The 21,090-nt window shown below is 41.6% G+C and overlaps 1 protein-coding gene across 3 annotated transcripts in view; it reads right to left on the bottom strand.

The window, feature by feature from the left end:
• The window catches only part of JADE1 (jade family PHD finger 1), a 186,156-nt gene that overhangs the window by 55,361 nt on the left and 109,705 nt on the right, over positions 1-21,090 (bottom strand). For all 3 annotated transcript variants that reach the window (XM_073603792.1, XM_073603793.1, XM_073603791.1), the window contains exons 5-6: positions 10,747-10,937; positions 7,730-7,941 (exon numbers count right to left, since the gene is read on the bottom strand). In XM_073603792.1, the coding sequence (XP_073459893.1) occupies positions 7,730-7,941; positions 10,747-10,937 (403 nt within the window). The remainder of the gene's footprint in view (positions 1-7,729; positions 7,942-10,746; positions 10,938-21,090) is intronic.

Raw genomic sequence — 21,090 nt, 5'->3', positions numbered from 1 at the left:
TCTCTTAATGTGGCGCAGGCACCCTCTCAACTATACATTTTGTTGCAAATTCACCGCATCCCCCTCAGGTTGCATTGTATGGGTTTGCTCCCTGACCCTATATGTGCAAGATGTTGTGGAGATGTAGGGGACCTAATACACCTGTTTTGGAGATGCCCGAAACTGCACCGTTATTGGAGCTCGGTTTTAGCCACGATGAATGCTGCCCTTGAGGTCTCCATCCCTTTAGACCAGGGGTCTCAAACTGGTGGCCCTTCAGCTGTTGTGAAACTACAAGTCCCATGAGGCATTGCAAGGCGGACAGTTACAAGCAGACTTCCACAGGCAGAGGCATGATGGGACTCCTGAGACCCCTGCTTTAGACCCTTCAACACTGCATTGTAAGCATGCTTGGTGCCCCAATTACAGACAGGTATGCTAAAGAGGCGGTTACTAGAGACCTATTTCAGGCCCGTAAGCTTTTTTTTTTTTTTTTACTACATTCCCTCTCCCATCCCCCCCAAAGCCCCAAATGTGGATTGAGCAGATGGGTACAATGTTAAGGATGGAAAAATTGATATACCAGCACAGAGGTTACACATAGTTACAAAGCTAATCAGGTTTGAAAAAAAAAAAAAAAAGACAAGTCCGTCCAGTTCAACAAAAAATAAATAAATATAAAATACAATCCCATATACACAATCCTTCACCCACAGTTGATCCAGAGGAAGGCGAAAAACCCCAGCATAGCATGATCCAATTTGCTACAGCAGGGGAAAAAAAAGATTCCTTCTTGATCTCCAAGGGAATCTGATTTTTCCCTGGATCAACTTTACCTATAAATGTTAGTATTCAGTTATATTATGTACATTTTAGGAAAGAATCCAGGCCTTTTTTAAAGCAATCTACTGAGCTTGCCAGAACCACCTCTGGAGGGAGTCTATTCCACAATTTCACAGCTCTAAACTGTGAAGAAACCTTTCCGTATTTGGAAATGAAATCTCTTTTCCTCTAGACGTAAAGAGTGCCCCCTTGTCCTCTGTGATGACCTTAAAGTGAATAACAACACCAAGTTTACTATATGGACTTATGTAATTGTACATGTTGATCATATCCCCCTTAATCTCCTCTTCTCAAGAGGGAATAGATTCAGTTCCTCTAGTCTTTCCTCATAGCTGAGCTCCTCCATGCCTCTTATCAGTTTGGTTGCCCTTCTCTGCACTTTCTCCAGTTCCAATATCCTTTTTGTGAACTGGTGCCCAAAACATAACTGCATATTCCAGATTAGGTCTTACTAATGATTTGTACAGGGACAAAATTATATTTCTCTCCCTGGAGTCCATACGTCTCTTAATACCAGAAAGGACTTTGCTCACTTTGGAAAACACAGCTTGGCATTGCATGCCATTATTGAACTTTAGATCTACCATAACCCCCAGATCCTTCACCACCGATTCCCCCAGTTTTACCCCCCCCTAGTATGTATGAAGCACGCAAATTCTTAACCTCCAAGTGCATAACTTTACATTTATCAACATTAAACCTCATTTGCCACTTAGTTGCCCAATTAGAAAGTGCATTGAGGTTGGCTTGTAAATTGGAGACATCCTGTAAGGACGTTATTCCACTGCAAAGAAGAAATGATACTTTAAAACCCAGACCTTATGTCATTTATAAAGATATTAAAAAGTAAGGGTCCCAGCATTGAACCTTGGGGTACACCACTGAACCTTAGACCATTCAGAGTAAGAGCCATTAACCACTACTCTCTGAATTCTGTTTTTTAGCCAGTTTTCTATACATTTAGAAAACAGATCTTTCCAATCCTATAGACTTTACCTTACACATTAGTCGTGTGTGGGGAACTGTGTTAAACGCTTTTGCAAAATCCAAGTATACCTCATCCACCCCTCTGTCCAAGGTTTTACTTACCGCCACTATAAAAAGAAATTAGTTTGTTTGAAAACTTCTGTCACATGAATTCATGCTGTCTGTTGCTTAAAATATTTTTTTCTAGCAAGAACTCCTCTATGTGGTCTTTTATTAAACTCTCCAAAATCTTCCCGACTTTAGAAGTTCAACTAACAGGTCTATAGTTACTTGGTAAAGACTTTGAACCCTTTTTAAATATGGGCACCATATTGGCCCTGCGCCAATCCAGTGGTACCATTCCAGTCATTAACAAGTCCCTAAATATTAGAAACACTTGCTTTGAAATGACAAAGCTCAATTCTTTTAGGATTCGTGGGTGGATGCCATTTGGTCCAGGTGCTTTATCCACCTTTATTTAGGGCTGAAACAACTAATCGATTAATCGACAACTAATTGATTATGAAATTAATCGATTGCTATTTTCATAATCGATTAATCGGCCAGTAACATAATGGGGTTGAAAAAAACCTAAAATGAGCCCTTTATAGTACAAAAAGAGCAAATAATCGCTACTGCAAATATTACTTTCACAGTTCTACACTAAAAAAAAATTAACCCTTTACAGTAGTGATTATCTGCTTTTTTTGTACTATAAAAAGGGCTAATTTTAGTTTTTTTTCGCCCCATTATGTTACTAAACGTCTTAGACCTGGTTCACATCTATGTTTTTTGGTGCTTTTTGCAGAAACGCACTACAATTCATTCACACGGTTTCCTATGGGACACGTTCACGCAAAAAACGGTGATTTTTTTGGTTCAATATACTTCAATAGAGAAGCTGCAGAAAAGCATGTAATGCGTTTTTGCAGCAATATGTGTTTTTTTAATCTACCCAACAACAAATTGGCCAAAGAAAATGCAAAAACGCAAATTGCAGCAAAATCACGTGCGCAAAAATCAAAACGCACAGCAAAAAAAGCACTGCAGAAACAGATTGTTTTTGTTTTTAATAAAAAAAATTTGATCACTGAGTCTGATGATATTTACCAGATTCACCCTTTAATAGTATATACAGTATATCTCCCCTAATAGTTTATACAGTATATCTCCTCTAATAGTATATACAGTATATGTCTTCTGTCTGTTATGCTCAGAGTGGATTCGATATTTTGCTCCCTAACCATATAGTTGGTTATTTATATTTACCACCGCATAGAGATATTTAAGAATAAATTACCTTTTTTTAAAACTGTACACATTACCTAAATTATACACCACACTTTTTTTTTTTTTAAGGTTATTAACCGAATAATCGATTAATCGAAACAATAATCAGCCAACTAATCGACTATGAAAATAATCGTTAGTTGCAGCCCTACCTTTATTCTGTCTAAATATTTCTGGACCATATCACTTTGGAGCCATTGTGGATCATTTGGGGCTGTGTCACTACTACCCCCATTATGGACATGAGCTCCCCCATGTTCCTTTGTATACACAGAGCTGAAGAAAGTATTTAATACATTTGCCTCTTTGTCCCCAGTCACCCACTCGAGATTATTTGGAAAAGGGCCTACTTGCTCAGACCTGATCTTTTTACTATTAATAGATTACAATTTTTGGGGATTGTCCTACTATCTTTTGCAGTTGTTAGTTTTGAATTTTTGCATCCTTGATTTCCTTTTTACATATTCTGTTCTATTCTTTGTAACATTTAAAACTAAGACGGCGTTTCTTCATCTTTAAATATTTTTAAAACCTTTTTTTATTTATAGCCATTTTAAATTTGTCAGTGAGCCACATAGGTTTTATTTTTAGCCTTTTAACCACTTGAGGACCAGGCCTATTTTTCAAACTTGTTGTTTACAAGTTAAAATAATTTTTTTTTCGCTAGAAAAATTACTTAGAAACCCAACTGCGTTTGTTGCTTACACCCAACATTAAATTATATCATGTCATGGTCACTGCTACCCAGATGTTTTATATGAATATTGGTAATACGTTCTGCATGGTTTGAGATTACCAGGTCCAGCAGAGCTTCATTCCTAGTCGGGGCCTCAAACTGGACCATAAAATTGTCTTGTAAAAGGTTTATAAATTTTTGCCCTTTAACTGTTCCAGCAGTGGCATTACTCCATTCAATTTCCGGGTAGTTAAAATCCCCCATTATTATAACTATCCCAGCCCTTGCAGCCCTTTCCATCTGTGCAAGGAGCAGAGTCTCCACCTCCTCACTAACACTGGGAGGTCTACAACAAACTCCAATGACAACTTTTGTGGTAGGCACACCCTTGTGCAGGTCCACCCATAATGCTTCAGATTCATCACATTCTCCATCAACTAGGTCCTCTTTCACACTCGCTTTGAGATCACTTCTCACAGAGACAGACAGCACCTCCGTTTTACCCTGTCTTTCCAAAAGACAGCATAGCCAGGAATATTAATAGTCCAGTCATGAGAATAATTAAGCCAAGATTCAGCAATACCAATTAGATCATAGTTCCAACTCACCTATTTTGCTTGGCAGACTTCTGGCATTGGTGAACAAACACTTTAATTCATTGTCACATTTTTCAAACGTATGTTGCATATTTTTTATTTTAGTACAAATTAGAACCATTTCCAATGGTTGTTTGTAACATTGGAATCTTCATATAATCTGCCATATAATCCCCCCAATCTTTCCCCACCCACCCAAAAAACCTCTCCCCCAGCACAGTAAACCCCCCCCTTCCATTTAGGTGCAAACCATTTTTAGCACATAGGTTGTACCCCAATGGAAAGTCAGCCCAGTGCTCTAAAAACCCAAATCCCTCCTCCTTACACCAGGTCTTTAGCCATGCATTCAGGTCTCTAATCTCTCCCTGCCTTTCCTATGTTGTGCATGGGCCAGGCAATATTTCATAGAATATCACCTTGGAGGTCCTTCCCTTCAACTTGCAGCCTAGTTCTTTACCGCTTCAGCCCCGGAAGATTTTACCCCCTTCCTGACCAGAGCACTTTTTACGATTCAGCTCTGCATCGCTTTAACTGACAATTGCGCGGTCGCGCAACGCTGCACCCAAACAAAATTGACGTCCTTTTTTTCCCCACAAATAGAGCTTTCCTTTGGTGGTATTTGATCACCTCTGCAGTTTTTATTTTTTGCGCTATAAACAAAAAAAGAAAGACAATTTTGAAAAAAAAAACGCTATTTTTTTTTTTAACTTTTTGCTATAATAAATATCCCCCAAAAATATATAAAAAATATTTTTTCCTCAGTTTAGGCTGTTATGTATTCTTCTACATATTTTTGGTAAAAAAAAACCAAAATAACGCAATAAACGTTTATTGATAGGTTTGCGCAAAAGTTATAGCATCTACAAAATAGGGGGTAGTTTTATGGCATTTTTATTATCAATTTTTTTTTTTTTTACTAGTAATGACAGCGATCTGCGATTTTTATCGGGACTGCGACACAGACACTTTTGACACATTTTTGGGACAATTGGCATTTATACAGCGTTCAGTGCTATAATAATGCACCGATTACTGTAAAATGTCACTGGCAGGGACGGGGTTAACACTAGGGGGCGATAAAGGTGTTTATTGTGTTCCCTAGTGTGTGTTCTAACTGAAGGGGGGAGGGAATTGTGTAGGGGAGATGACAAATTGCTGTTCATGTTCTGTATGAACAGACGATCTGTCTCTTCTCCCCAGAGAAAAGGAAACTGTGCTGCATAAAATATAATATTACATAACGTATTTTCACCCAGCCGTGCCATTCTGCCGCAGTAAAACTGTGGCGGCCCGGTCAGCAAGTGGTTAAGGAGCCTTCACCTTCCATATATTCTGTCGTTGGTTCCAATGTGGGCCAAGACAGCTGGGTCATGCCCAGCCCCCCCAGTAATTTATCAACCCGGTCCACCACATGCCGAACCCTGGCACCAGGGAGACAGCAAACCATTTGGTTGAGGCAATTCTGCCGACAAATTATTCTATCAGTCCTTCTGCTTACAGAATCCCCCATTACCACCAACTGTCTAGGCCTACCTGCACTCCTTACCACCCCTACTAGATAGGCTGCTCTCCCGGCTGTTAGGGGGAGCAGTGATATCTAGGGCTGCCACCTCTAAGCTTGATACCTCTCATCTTTACCCAAATTGGAGATTCTGTTAGGGTGCTCAAACCCAGGGCTGGCCTTCCTTTTCTGTGAGCCAATACCACTCCCTCTAACTGTATTAACCCATCTTCCTACCTGATAATCCTGACTTACCCATCCACCCTCCCAATTAAGCCCACTAGCCACCTGCTCAGTGAGCAGAGGACCCCTTTCAAGATTGTCAGTTCTGCCCAGTTTTGCAATTTGCTCTTCCAGATCTCTAATGCCAGCTTCCAAAAGGACAACCTGCTCACATCTGTCGCAGCAGTATCAACCCTGGAGCTGTTGCTTCATTGTTGTATACATGTGGCACACTGTGCACTGCACATAACCTTTAATCTTGCTAACCCCTATTTTCCCAGTTAAAATAATGTTACTAGCAGGAAATTTCAGATGTTACTTACAGGTTTGATGACTCCTGTTATAACCTCCTGTTTTAAACTCTGGGTTTTAAACTCTGGGTTTTTAAATCACCGCCTAGTCCAGTTCCACTTGGTCAGAGTTCCAGCAAGCAAAAAGGTGGGATTAGCAGGCTCAGAAATTAGTTCTACAGAAAATGTATTAGGACCTAAAGCAACTGTGACCAATTAACCACTCCCCTTAATTAGTAGTCTGAAGAAAGGAAAGTAAAAAAAAAAGCCGGCTTAAAAAGTGACAGAAAAAAGGTGTTAAAAAGCTGCAAGGAAACACCCCAAAAAGAACCTAAAAATGCAAACACGGCAATCACCAGCAGTCAAAAGCAAAACTGGTTTTGACTCTCCAAAGTTCCCACTCTTCAGCTTCCAACCAGGTAGTCATTTCAAATTTGATAAAGTGTGGGGAGGTTGGCTGGCTAGCCAGGGGGCTGGCACAGACTGACTTGGTAATCGATAGGATCTTATTGTAACAGGTGGTATAACCTATCTGCTTTAGTTTCCTGTAATGAATAGAGCCTATAACCGATTGCTTGTTTAGATATCCTTCCTACGCCTCTTCTTGGGTTAAAAAGTAGATATTTTAGGATTTTTGAGGACTTTATCTTACATTACTGTTTTCACGGGTGCTCTCTATGTTCTTGATGATTTGAATTGCAAGTCTATTAAGCTGCAAGTTCTTACAAGGTGTGGGGAATATACTTTGTGTATTGCAACTGGATGCTTGTAATATGTTTTTCATGTTGTCTTTTTCTGTGACTTCTCAATAAAGTCATACTGGATCAAAAAAAAAAAAAAACAAAACAAAAAAAAAACAAAAAAAAAAGTGTTCCAGCTCTTCCTTGCAAGCACCACTTTGTCAGCTTTTTGTTGCCCTGTTCCTTTAAGACGTGTGACTGTCATCAATTTCATACTCGCTTTATTTTACCTTTTCTTAAAATGGTACATTTTCTCAGTTTAAACATTTGAGATCATCTGATTTCAGTATTTTCAAGCAGTACTTCCATCCCTGAAACCTCAGCAATTGCCCACCTGGCCCACATTATCAAGGTTTCAAAAACAGACAAGGCCCTCATCTACCTGGTGCATAAACCTCTAGTAATGCTGCTGAACTGCTTGATGCTTTAGCAGTAAAACTCTCAAAATGTTTACATTTCTTTAATTCCTAACCCATTTGTCAAGCAAAGTAAAATATTGGGTTATAAGAAAGGTTGAACTGGAAATTGACAATTGTGGCCTGGAAACAACCTGCTCTAGCTGCAAACCATAACAATTCTAGAGAGCCATAATAAACATGCAGTCTTTTCAAAAGCACCCTCCTAACCTGATGTACGCAGATGTTACATTTGTCACAGAAGACCATTTCATTGCCATCTTCACCATCTGGAGACTGGCAAACATCACAGACAACATCCTCATCATACTCAATGCCAAGGCCTTCCTCTGTCTCTATGGCATGGTTCATGTTGTCATAGCACTTCTGCTCAAACTCCTCCATTGCTCGCTCCATCGTGTACTCATCCAACTGTGGCATACCTACAAATAATAAAAAAAATAAAAAAAGTTACATAAAGTGGACAGGTAGTAAACATAGAAAACCATTTATCCTTTACGTCAAAGTAAATCACCAATAAAATGCCAGACACATGCTATCGTATATAATGAACACCCAGGCTGTGAAGGGCATGCACAATGTTTAACTTAAAGTGGAAGTAAACTCTCTCGATAAACATGAATTATTTTTAATCCCTATGCTGCTACCATTAGTAAACAGATAGAAAGGTATATCATATTTACTTGTTTTAAACATTTTTTTTTGTTTACATTTCTTCAGTTGCTTCCTGGTTTGCGGCCTAGGCCAAAATGATGACAATCATCTCATGAGTCTTCATGGCATTTTTCTTCATCTGGAGGAGGGGTTTTCTCAGCTAAGCACACCCTCCTGTCTACATGCCCGAGCTAAGGACAGATGGATTCCACAAGTAAATGTTACATGAATCATCTGGCTATACTCAAGATGGTTAGAAATGCTAGGGGGTGTTATTTCAAAGTGATTTTTCTACAAAATAAAGCATGGAGAAATGGATTAGCGAGTTTAGTTTAAATATTAAAGTAGCTCTGAAGCCTAAACATTTTTTATCTTGATGCATTCCCTGCATTAAGGTAAAAAATGTTCCAATAGTAGTATTGTCCTTTCACCACCACCACCACCACCCCCTCCCTTCCCCTTATACTTACCCAAGTCCACACTCGATCCAGCATTGTGCCTTTCTGCAGCAGCTGTCCACCCTCTTCCAGGAGTCACAGGCTTTGCTGAGGCAGTGGGAGCCATTAGCGGGGTTGAGCCACGCTGTGTGAGTCTATGGACACACAGGGAGGGGACCCCAGAAGTGGTAGATCGGAACAGCTTTGTGCAATAGAATAGAGCAGTTAAGTATAACATGTTTGTTATTTTACAAAAAATTATGACTTTACCCACTTTGGCTCTCACACCTGTTTACCCCCTATGGACCAGACCATATTTTCACATTTTTGCTATTCGTCTGTTCATGAGTCTATAACTTTGTAATTACTTATGATAAAGAATTCATACATAGTTTGTTTTTTTGGGGGGAAAAACTGGGCTTTCTTGAGATCCTAAAGTTCTTAGAATTTTTCTCATTTATTTGCTTTTTAAGGGGGAAAAACAAGAAAAGTTTGATCAGAAATATTTTGAACACAAGTACTATTACTGTGGGGAGAACATACACTTTATTCTGCTGCTTCTTCCATTTACTGCAAAATTACAATTACATTTTTGGTATAAAGCATGTTAAAAGTTATTTACAAAAGAAAGTTTTTTGTTTTTTTTTGCAAACATTTACATTTTTCTCATAACGCATCAGTAATTTAAAGTTCTTACCGATTTAAAATAAAACAGATATACCCTAAACCACATTTTTTTTTTAACAGTAAACCCTTAAAGATAACACTGTATATAAGTGCTTTATAATAATATTTTTTTCCAACAAATTATTTCAAATAGAAACATGAAACAGGAGATGAAACTGTTAAATAGTGCTTATACAGGTTGAAATGAATAGGTTAAAAGATTAGTATGGGTTTCTGTTTTTTTTCAAACACGGCTGATCACTCAGTTCTCACAGCTCCATGAGCAGAGAGCTGGTGATGGTCAGTCACAACTCTCTGCTCTGCCCCCTCTTCGCTCACTGGAGCGCTAAGCTGTGGAGGGGGCAGCTGAGTCAGCCTCCCAGCGGTTCGCTCAGTGGCTGAACTGGGTGTCGGTACAGGGATCTGGCGGATTCCAACTCCGTGGTCGTGATGCGGAGCCTGGACAGACTTCTGTGATGTCAGCAGAGAGCGGACTTCAGCCCACTCTCTGCTGAAAATGGGTCACAGGAGTGCAAAACGAACTGCACTCCTGTGATCCATAAGAAAAGTACAGCCAAACGAGCTTTGGCTGTACATCTCCTTTAAGTACTAAAACAAGAGCATATCCTGGTGAAGAGTTAACTGCGCATGCAACAAACATTCTTCTGCCAGCTGCAGCTCTCTCACTCACAGATTAGGAACTGATGACATAAGACAGGTAGTGTATTACTTTTGGTTTACATTTGTTACACTGAATGCTCACTACGATTGGCTGTCAGAGTGATCATTCAATGAGGAAGGCTTCTCACTGTCATTGGATTGAGAGCTCATCTTTCTACAGACACCAGGTTTCACAGGGCTGTGCACGGGAGGGAAGCAGGGGAGATAAACTGCAGGCAGTCCTCATGGACGTACAGGAGACATCTTCTATATATAGGGAGTTTTATGGATGTGTGGAAGATGCCAAAGATAGGCAACTGGTTACAATTAATCCCTTTAAAAATGAATTAAACAGGGTTGCAGTGGGGATTCCTGCATCCTCCCAGTTGGCAGGATGGGGGAATCGACAGATTTTCTCAATTGATTTGTCAACAACTCAGCTTTCAACCCACCAGCTACTTTCATCTGTTAGTCTGCAATAACACCTAATACCCATTACAGCATGCTGAAAAATCTATGTCAGCAACAAGCAGTTTTCTTGCCCTTGATTGTCACCTAGGGACTCCTACATGGCATAAACCTTGCAAGCAATTCTCTAATTGGTTGAAATACTATGTGGACAAAGCAATTTAAATTGTGCAGAGCTTTTAACCTCCCTGCTCTATACTGAAAGTTTTGGCTGGGGGTGTACTTGCCATCCCAGAACACACATTATAATAATAGGCAAAACTACTTGTGCAGCATGTCATGCCAATGTGCTTTTACTTAGTATACAAGAAGTATTCAATGCTGCAGGTTTGTTAAAATTACCCATTTCTCTGAACTCTTCATTTATCAGCTCCAGCCAAGCCACATCCATCTCATTTAGGTCATAGCGACAAACGCCTTCTGCAAGTGTCCTGATGTCAACATATCCTAGTTCTGGAGGGTCAGACCCGGACGAGTGGACGTATTTGCGAGGTCTACTGTATGTGACTACTTTCTCTCTCTCAGAGACCACCCTAAAAGAATGTAAAAGCAAGCGTCAAGTAGAAGGGTTAAGCAAAAAACAAATAAATAAAACAGCTCCAGCATCTGAAATATTTCTAACAAAGCATAAAAGTCAGTTTGTTTCGGACCTATTGTCGATATCACAGAGAAGGCAATAAATAAAGCAGTATTTTGTATTTCAATGACATTTAGGCTAGGTTTACATTAATGCAGCTGTGACTAGGTTGCATTTTTTTATACATTCTTTATTTTTCATATCAAAAAGTTTGGCAATTCTGAAGACAAATGTTAACACGGTACAATTAGCACTTGTCCAGTAGTGTAATTAACCAGTCTCGTCATGACTAGGTTGCATTTTGACGTATTTTTGATACTACTGCACTTTTTTGGTAGGGGAAGGAGACTGGATGCTGGTTGTTAAAGAGGAAGTAAACCCCGATAAGGTTACTTCCTCTTTTGCTCCGGGAGCGGGAGAGAGCGTCGTGTCAACATCAGAAGAAGAGAAGAGGAAAGACGGAGAAGACCGGGCCACCGCTAGCAAAAGAGCGGGCAAGGAGCCCGGCAGAAGATACCGGAGAGCGGGAGAAGAGGCCGAAGAGCGTAGAGAAGAAGGAAGAGACCCCAGAAGTCGGAAGAAGACCCCGGAACTGCCTAATAAAATTACTTTAAAAACCTGTCTAGTGTGTTTTTTTATTGACACTTTTTCCTAAGTGAATGGGTACGATGTACCCCATACTCATTCACATAGGGTGGGGGGCTGGGATCTGGGTGCCCCCTTATTAATGGGGGCTTCCCGGGTTCTGATAAGCCCCCCGCCCGCAGACCCAGACAACCAACAGCCAGGGTGGTCGGGAAGAGGCCCTTGTAGTTATCGACATGGGGACAAGGTGCTTTGGGGGGGGGGCCGCAGGGCACCCCCCTGCCCCAAATCACCCACCCCGGTACGGTTTAGGAAGGGGGGGGGGGCGCTCACTCTTAAAATCCAGACCAAACCCAAGGGCTTGGTATGGTCTTGGAGGGGGAAACCAAGCCGTTTTTTTTTTTTTTTTATTTAAAATTTGGCGTGGAGTTTTCCCCTCAAGATTCATACCAAAACACAGTGCCTGTTATTGGCGGGGATCTGACGTATGTCAGCTTCAAGTCGCAGGGCAAAGTCGGATCCAAAGTAGGAAGGCTGTCATGTCGCACCAGTGTGAACCTGGCCTGAGTGGTTAATAAGTAAGATTTCTGGCTCCCAGGTGTCTTCTACACGGGTAACGAGCTGAGATAAGAGACTGCTCCTAATCTCAGCTTGTTACCTGTATAAAAAGACACCTGTCCACAGAAGCAATCAGATTACAATCTCTCCACCATGGCCAAGACCAAAGAGCTGACCAAAGAGCTGTCCAAAGATATCAGGGACAAGATTGTTGACCTACACAAGGCTGGAATGAGCTACAAGACCAATCAGCTTGGTAAGAGGGTGACAACAGTTGGTGTAATTATTCGCAAATGGAAGAAACAAAAAATAACTGTAAATCTCCCTCGGTCTGGTGCTCCATGCAAGATCTCACCTCGTGGAGTTTCAATGATCATGAGAACGGTGAGGAATCAGCCCAGAGCTACACATGAGAATCTTGTCAATGATCTCAAGGCAGTTAGGACCATAGTCACCAAGAAAACAATTGGTATCACTACGCCATAAAGGACTGAAATCGTGCAGCGCCCGCAAGGTCCACCTTCTCCAGAAAGCACATGTACAGGCCCGTCTGAAGTTTGCTAATGAAAATCTGAATGACTCAGAGGAGAACTGGGTGAAAAAGTTGTGGCCAGAGGAGACCAAAATTGAGCTCTTTGGCATCAACTCAACTCACCGTGTTTGGAGGAGGAATGCTGCCTATGACCCCAAAAACACCATCCCCATCGTCAAACATGAAGGTGGAAACTTAATGCTTTGGTCGCGTTTTTCTACTAAGGGGACAGGACAACTTCACCACATCAAAAGGGACGATAAACCTTAATCCCATAGAAAATATGGGGAGTGAGCGGAAGGTTCGAGTTATCAAACGTCAGCCTCAAAACTTTAATGGCTTGGAGAGGATCTGCAAATAGGAGAGGGACAAAAGGTCAAGGATGACTGCGCTGGAGAGCTGCAATAGAAATTGCATATCTCCAACATAGAAGAATAGTAGAGTATTGATTAACCACTTCTGGACCCCCCACCGTCGTTATACGTCGGTATTTTGAAGAGGAGTATCGCTGTTATGGCAGCAGCTAGCTGCCATAACCCTGGTATCCTCTTCAGCAGGCAGTCCGCTACAAGATAAAAGTGGTCTCCGTGGCAGATTTGCAGCAAGATCAATTTTAATCTGCGGCGGAGGCAATCGGACCCTCTTCCTGAGCCTGACATGGAGACGAGTGAGGGGAAGATGGCCCCCACCCGTCTCCATATCATTGCAGGGCGGAAGCGGCGTCAAAAGGTCACTTCCGCCCATAGCTCTTAAAGCGGGATTCCGGCCAGAGAAATTTTTTTTTAAAGTCAGTAGCTACAAACACTGTAGCTGCGGACTTTAAATAAGTAGACTTACCTGTCCTGGGTGCCCGCGATGTCGGCCACCCGAGGCCGACCCGTCCCTTGGCTCTCGGGTCCCGGCACCGCCATCCTAATAAGGGAAACAGGCAGTAGAGCCTTGCAGCTTCACTGCCAGTTTCCTGCGATGCTCTGTGAATGGCCCCGTGGTTTTCTGGGAACACACACAGTTCCCAGAAGGCAACAGGGCCACTCACCGAGGAGCATTGCACGCAGCGGAAGAAGAGGCAGATTAGGAAGACTGCCTAGCAACAAGAGGGTTTCAGGTAAGTACATTTTTTTTTTTAATTTAATTTTTTTCATTTCATTTATTTTTTTTACATTTTTTTAAAAGATTTTTGGTGCAATTTTTTTTTTTTTAGGGTGGCCCTCCAGTTTAAAAAAGGACCAATTTTTTTTCTTTGAATTTTTTTAAATGACATTTTTTTTTTCAAATCAAATTAGACAAAGGATCTTCAGACAAACTAGAGAAATCATGTAGAAAGCTTATTGCTTTTAGCAGGGTAGGAATGAGATTCAGAACCCTCTACAGCTAAAGAGCTGGGGTTCAACAGCCATGCCATTAAAGACAGTGCCTGAAAAGCAAGATGGAACAGAGGGCCTTAAGAGAGCAGGTCTGGCCTGTTAGCATGAAGCCAAGGGTCAACTTCCTGCAGTCCAAAGTAGGTCTGTGTACCAAGTTCTCCTGAGCCAGATGGAGCAATGAGAATTCACAGGTTTCTTCTCTTGCTCCATTTTGTGAAGCAGTCGGCAGCATTTGCTCTGGAGGAAAAACAGATTAGCCTCGAGTCCAGCCAATCATCAGGGCATCCCATGTTAGTGCTAGAGGATCCTTAGTCCTGACAACAAACAGAGGTAGCTTGTGGTTAAACCCGGAGGTCAGGCTATCAATATCCCAAGTGCCCCATCTGACAGATCCGGTTTAAGATCTCGGGGTGAAAGGCCCATTTTCCTTGATTCAGGTGGTGACAGCTGAGGTAATCCACCTTTCAATTGTTCACTCCTGGAAGATGGACAGCAGAGATAGCTGGACAGTGTTTTTTTCTTCCATGAGAGGATTTAGTTTGCTTTAAGGCTGCATGACTGCTGGTCCCCCATTGCTGATTGATGTAGGCCACAGCTGTGGCATTGTCTGACTGTACCCTAATTGGGTATTCCTGAAGAAGGGGAGTCCAGTGGTGCAGAACCATTTTGACAGCTCTGAGCTTCAAGATGTTGATGGGGAGCTTGGCCTTCTTTGGTGACTATGTTCCCTGAACTGAAGGATTGGAACACTCCTCCCTATTTGGAGAGACTACCATTTGTTATCACTTTCCAGGAATATGGGAGAAACAAATTTCTTGTTGTCAAGGCTAGGTTGATGATTCACCAAGCAAGGGGAGGGGATTTCTTTTGTTTGGCTGTATAGGAGCATGAGCAAGTCAAGAGAATGAGCATACATGTTCCAAGCTAACAAGATGTTATATTGGAGAGGTCTCTAATGAAACTGGGTAAATGGAACAACCTCGAACGAGGTCACCATGAGGCCCAGAATCCCAAGTTTTCTGGCCAAAGAGAAAGCCGGAGAGCTGATTTTTTTTTGTAAGTTAATCCCCTAACAGAAAGCCTAAAGAATCTGAATGGACCTGTGGACGTTTGCAGATAGCCAGAAGAGAGGAGTCCTTTAGAAGGTCTTCTAGATACCATGTGACCTGGATGCCCCAAGTTCTTGGAAAGGCAAGAAGAGATGCAAGTTCTTTTGTAAATATTCTGGGAGCAGAGGCTAGGCCAAAAGGCAGTGTGACAAACTTCAAATGACTGTCTCCAATTGCAAACAGCAGAAAACAATGATGGGGTGGATAAAAAATAGGCATGATAGTTGCAGATGCAGTAGGGTATATTGGAGGTCATACAGATGCCAAGTAATCCCCTCGTCTCGGAGATGCAATAACTGACCTTATGGATTCGGTGCAAAATTATGGAAGGTATTTGTTTAGGCCCAGGTGCACTGGGTTTTTCTACTGTGAACATGTTGGAGTGGAATCTTTTGAACTGGTCTTAAATAACACAAAAGAAGCATAGCCTGGTAGATCTAGCACCCCATCCCAAAAAATAAAGTTAAAATAGCATAAAGAGAAGAATAAAAGGGGACTTTAAGGTGCTATATGTAATCCCAACATTTACACATACAGCGGGTAAAATAAGTAACAAGTCACCATTTTTCTAGGTATATTTCTAAAATGTGCTATTGACATGAAATTTTCACCACATCGGCAACAACCCATGCATACAAAGAAACCAAAATAAATAAGCTCAGAAATTAAGTTGTGTAATAAAATGGAACGACACAGGGAAAAAGTAGTGAACACATGAAGAAAGGGAGGTGCATAAAAGACATGGGAAGCCAAGACACCAGCTGAAATCTATCAGTAATTAGAAAGCAATCCTGCCCCTTGTCGGTACAAAGAAGATCAGCTGGTTCAGTCACAACTGATGGCCTATAAAAAGGTGTCTCATTACCAAGGTGTCACACAAAACACATTTCATGATGTGTCAAAGCAAAGAGCTCTCAAGACCTTTGCAGCCTAAGGCCTCATGTACACTGCTGCTGCTAAACGGACGTTTAGGAGCAGTTGGGCATTATTTTCAACTGCTCCTGAACTCTCCACTGTTATCTTATCAGTACATGTACACAGGGTCGTTTACAGTCATTTCTGGTCAGTTGAGTTTAGAGGCTTTTTTTGGAATGCAAAAAATGGGTTCAAAAGCTGAGTTTATAGGCATTTCAAGCACCAAACGCTTCTAAACACGGTAACTTGTGTTTAGTTTACAGGCGTTTATTTTTAGCTATTTAACCACTTCCATACCGGGACTATTCTGGCACTTCTCTCCTACATGTAAAAATCATCATTTTTTTGCTAGAAAATTACTCAGAACCCCCAAACATTATATATTTTTTTTGGCAGACACCCTGGGGAATAAAATGGCGGTCATTGCAACTTTTTATCTTGCACTGTATTTGCGCAATAATTTTTCAAACGCCTTTTTTTGGAAAAACGGTTTAATGAATTAAAAAAACAAGAAACAGTAAAATTAGCCCAATTTTTTTGTATAATGTGAAAGATGATGTTACGCCACGTAAACAGATACCTAACATGTCATGCTTCAAAATTGCGCACACTCATGGAATGGTGCCAAACTTCGGTACTTAAAAATCTCCATAGGTGACACTTTGAAAATTTTTATAGGTTACCAGTTTAGAGTTACAGAAGAGGTCTAGTGCTAGAATTGTTGCACACGCTCTGACGCACGCGGAAATACCTCAAATGTGTGGTTTGAATGGCGTTTACATATGTGGGTGGGACTTGTGTGTGCGTTCGCTTCTGAGCGTGAGCTACCGAAGACAGGGGCGTTTAAAAAATTTTTTTTTATTATTATTTTGATAACTTTTATTCCTATTACAAGGAATGTAAACATCCCTTGTAAAAGGAATCTATGTGACAGGTCCTCTTTATGGAGAGATGCAGGGTCAATAAGACGTCCCCTCCCGTTGCCTATAAGAACGATCAAGCAGCGGAACTGCCGCTATGATCATTCTTATGGTGCACAGAATCGCCGGCTGGAACTAATGATATCTGAATGATGCCTCTAGCTGCAGGCATCATTCAGATATCACCACACAAGGTCAAGGACGTCATTTGACTATGTGCGGTAGGGAAGTGGTTTAAAAAAAAAAGTAAACGCTTCTAAACGCAAACATGGCAAAACTCCGCTAAACGCGGCATGTAAATGCGGCAAAACTGGCATTTTAAATGTGGGTTACTATCTGTCAAGTTAAATAGTTCAGGAGAGGTTGCAAAAATGTCCCGTGTACATGAAGCCTTATTGTTGCAAAACATACTGATGGCATTGGGTACAGAAGTATTTCTAAACTTCTGAATATCCCAGCGAGCACTGTTGGGGCCATAATCCAGAATTGGAAAGAACATAATTTCACCATAAACCAGCCACGACCAGGTGCTCCTCAAGATTTGACAGAGGAGTGAAAAGAATCAGAAGAGTTGTCCAAGAGCCAAGGACCACTTGTGGAGAGCTACAGAAAGACCTTGAATTTGCAGGTACAAAGAAAACAATAAGTAATGCATGCAACCGCCATGGCCTGTATGCACGCTCACCACACAAGACTCCATTGCTGAAGAAAAAGCATGTTGAAACTTGTTTAAATTTGCTGCACAACATTTAGACACTGACGTCTGATACTATGTCTTAAGGAGAACCAAAAATGCCGAAGATTTTAAAGAGCAAGCAAGGAGTTGGACTCTTTATGACAACATTTAGACAATATTGTAAAATACTGGGAGAATATAGTCTGGTCAGATGAGAACAAAATTGAACTCTTTGAATGTCATAATACGCACCATGCTTGGAGGTCAAATGGCACTGCACATCACCCCAAAAACACCATACCAACAGTGAAATTTGGAAGTGGAAACATCATGGTGTTTGGATTTTTTTCAGCATACGGTACTGGCAAAAGTCATTCTTGGGAAAAAAATCTGCTGCCATCTACCAGGATGATGAAGATGAAACAAGGGTGGATATTTCAGCAGGACAATGGTCCCAAAGCCAAGGAAACTCTCAATTGGTTTCAAAGAAAGAAAATAAAACTGCTAGAATGGCCCAGCCAATCACCTGACTTGAATCCAAAAGAAAATCTATGGAAAGAACTAAATCGTGCAGTGCAACCCCAAATTAAAGCCAAAAGCATCACTATATGAAAATATTAATAAAATAATAATAAAGTCCAACATCCAAACTCGTGGATCTCACTGCCACGAGGAAACGTGCACGCTTTTCATCCATATATCTTCAACAGTCTTGTTAAACCCATGCTCTTTACCACATGCAAAATCCAATATGCTCACCGTCTTTCAATGACCCCTGAATCATTTGGGAGGTCAAAACCACCAAAATAAACGTTGTGCCATATTCAGGTGCATGTCCCCTTTAATTTATCCTCCATATACTGCTCCTTATATGGCTCACCTCCAGGCTCCTCCACAGGCAAATGTTCGCCCAAGCCACATGACAAGAAGGAATAGTGCTTACCACTATTTATTTTATTAAAATACCAGTATAAAAAAAAAAAAATTAATAATAATTAAAAAAAAAAAGCTTAAAATACACTCACAGGAAGCAATACCGCAGCACTCGAGTGCATTTAGGTTTACAGTCCAGTCACACTCTTTGTACCGGTCTCCACAATCAGCAGTCACGAAAGGTAAGCTTGGGACTGCAGAAGATCTGTGGCATTTTATTTTAAAAAATTCTGGTGAGCACTATTAGTTCCTTCCTTTAGGTTAGCATCTATCATTATGAGCTTTCATATTGGGGTAGGGGGGTGTGAAGGCAGGATGTCCAGACTCCAGGCATGGCCATGACGAGCCACCAGGTTGGAGCCAAGCAAGTCCAGAACAGGGGAAGCCGACAGTCAAAATTTTTTTTGAGTAGCTTGGAGTGGAACTGGACATAAACTGGTGCAAAAGGAAGTAACCATTAACCCAGTTAAGACAAGAAGGGGAAAGCAACTAAAGCACTGCCCTGTAACCCTTAGAGACCACGCTGGGGACCCAAGAGTTTGAAACATTCTGGGCCGAAAAGGCTGCCAAGGCCACTAACTGACCCCACGACGAGAAAAGGGAGGAGTCCTCTTCTTGCAAGGGCTTACTTTGGGACTTAGAAGTATTGTGGCAGAGTGGTTATTCTGCCTTAGATATGGACAAGTAGACCTGAGAGAAATGGAAGGAGCTCTTAAACTCTGAAGCAGCAGTCTTCCTCAGCTGGGAGCCAACAGCATGCCCTTGGCTTTGGTGATCTCCTTGATAAGAGTCCTGAACATACTACAGAGACGTTACCCTTCAAAAAGGTATGCAAAACAGGCAAAGATGTTTCTTTATCCAACACTTCAAAGGGTCTTTCGTATGGAAACTAAAAAGGAGACTAATCCTAAAGATTATGTGCATGAGATCCAGCAGCCCATCCATGCACAACAGTAGGGATGTTGGTATGATCTCCAGTTGTTGAACAGTGGGATCCGAGAGAATGGAACCTGCATCATTAGTGATGCCTGCCACACAGACACTCAAGGTCTAACAGATGGATACACAATCGAGTGTACAGGGAAAGCTTAAACAAGCTAGAGACTTTTATGGGAATCCATGCTTGTAGCTTTGGGTATGATGGGCTCAGGTTGCTTCAGGTCTAGACACACGTGAAATGCATCCACCTAGGCCAAAATGGTGCCCAAGTTTTATGTCTGCGAACACCCTTCTATTCCACTATATAATCTATGACGGAAACTATGCCCAACTAATCTTCGAGATTGTGCAGACGAATCCACTAGCACAGGAAAATCCAGCAGACCTCAGAGATGGCATATGCTTGTGAATCAGCGATCACAGCATAGATCTTTTCCATGAACTGCATCAGAGGTAAATTTCTCTCTGGAAGGGGCAGAAGAGAGAGAAGAAAGCTCACCTGACACAACTCACAGGGGGGTGGACTCCAGCAGGGGAAAGGGGTCTGAGCTGTATCTGGCCGTTATAAGGAAGAACTAATGGCTCCAGTATTGTTAGAGGATTGCAAGCTAGTGTGGACCACCAAGTAGTAATGGTTTGCTCCTCCAAATCTGCAAGCTATTGAGAGAATCCCTGCAGGGAACTCACAAATCACTTGTGAGGCAAATGGGGTTAATGCCATCTGTGACTAGATCATTTTCAGGCAGCTGCAAAGAGATGTCCAGGGCCTTCAGGGGAGCCATCTACATGTAGAGAGCTTCAAGAAGGAGAGCACAGGTATTCACCACCAGCAATGACGCAGCTCATGCTCCAGGCATCGGGTATACCTCCTGAGTGTTGCAGACCCAAATAGAGAGTGCGACAGAATTAAAAAAAATGTTGCAGTGCCGACAGTGTTGCAGCAGGAAGTGATGTGTGCAAAGGATGGCTGTGACAGAAAGGAACCTTGTAGAGGTAGTCTGGTCCCACAGGTGCACCCCTTGCACTTACCAATGGTGGTCTAAACATGCCCAGCAGTCACAGAAAGATGGATGAGCAGTTTCAAACAACCCTCTGACCCATGGGTCACCGAATAGGTGACCCCTGGAATAAACTTCGCCCCTTTGGTGGGTACACTTCTGCTGTACTAACAGGAGTCTTCAGGGAAAAGCTTCCCCCAGACAGGTGCAGCCCAGGCCCAGATTGTGCAGCTAAACACAGTGCAATAGGTGCCTGGAGCTTACACAGAGCCCGGTGTTTTAGGCTCCATTCACACTAGCGCGTTTTTTGATGCATTTTGCATTTTGCAGAAATGCATGGGAATTTTTTAACATGGGTTCCTATGGAACATGTTCACATCAATGCTTTTTTGTATCTCTGCGTTTTTGGAAAGGGTCGGGGACTTTTTTTCATGCAAAAAGCAGCGTTTTGCATGTAATGGATTTCAATGGACAAGCATCAAAAACGCAATTGCACCGTTTTTGCAGCGTTTTTGGTGCGTTTTTGCCGTTTTTTTTATTTTTTTATTTTTTTTATTTTTGTAATTTTTTTTTAAGACTG

Source organism: Aquarana catesbeiana, linkage group LG01 (genome assembly GCF_042186555.1).
Source record: "Aquarana catesbeiana isolate 2022-GZ linkage group LG01, ASM4218655v1, whole genome shotgun sequence".
In the NCBI taxonomy this organism is placed as follows: domain Eukaryota; kingdom Metazoa; phylum Chordata; class Amphibia; order Anura; family Ranidae; genus Aquarana; species Aquarana catesbeiana.
This window is presented reverse-complemented; position numbering and strand designations above follow the sequence as displayed.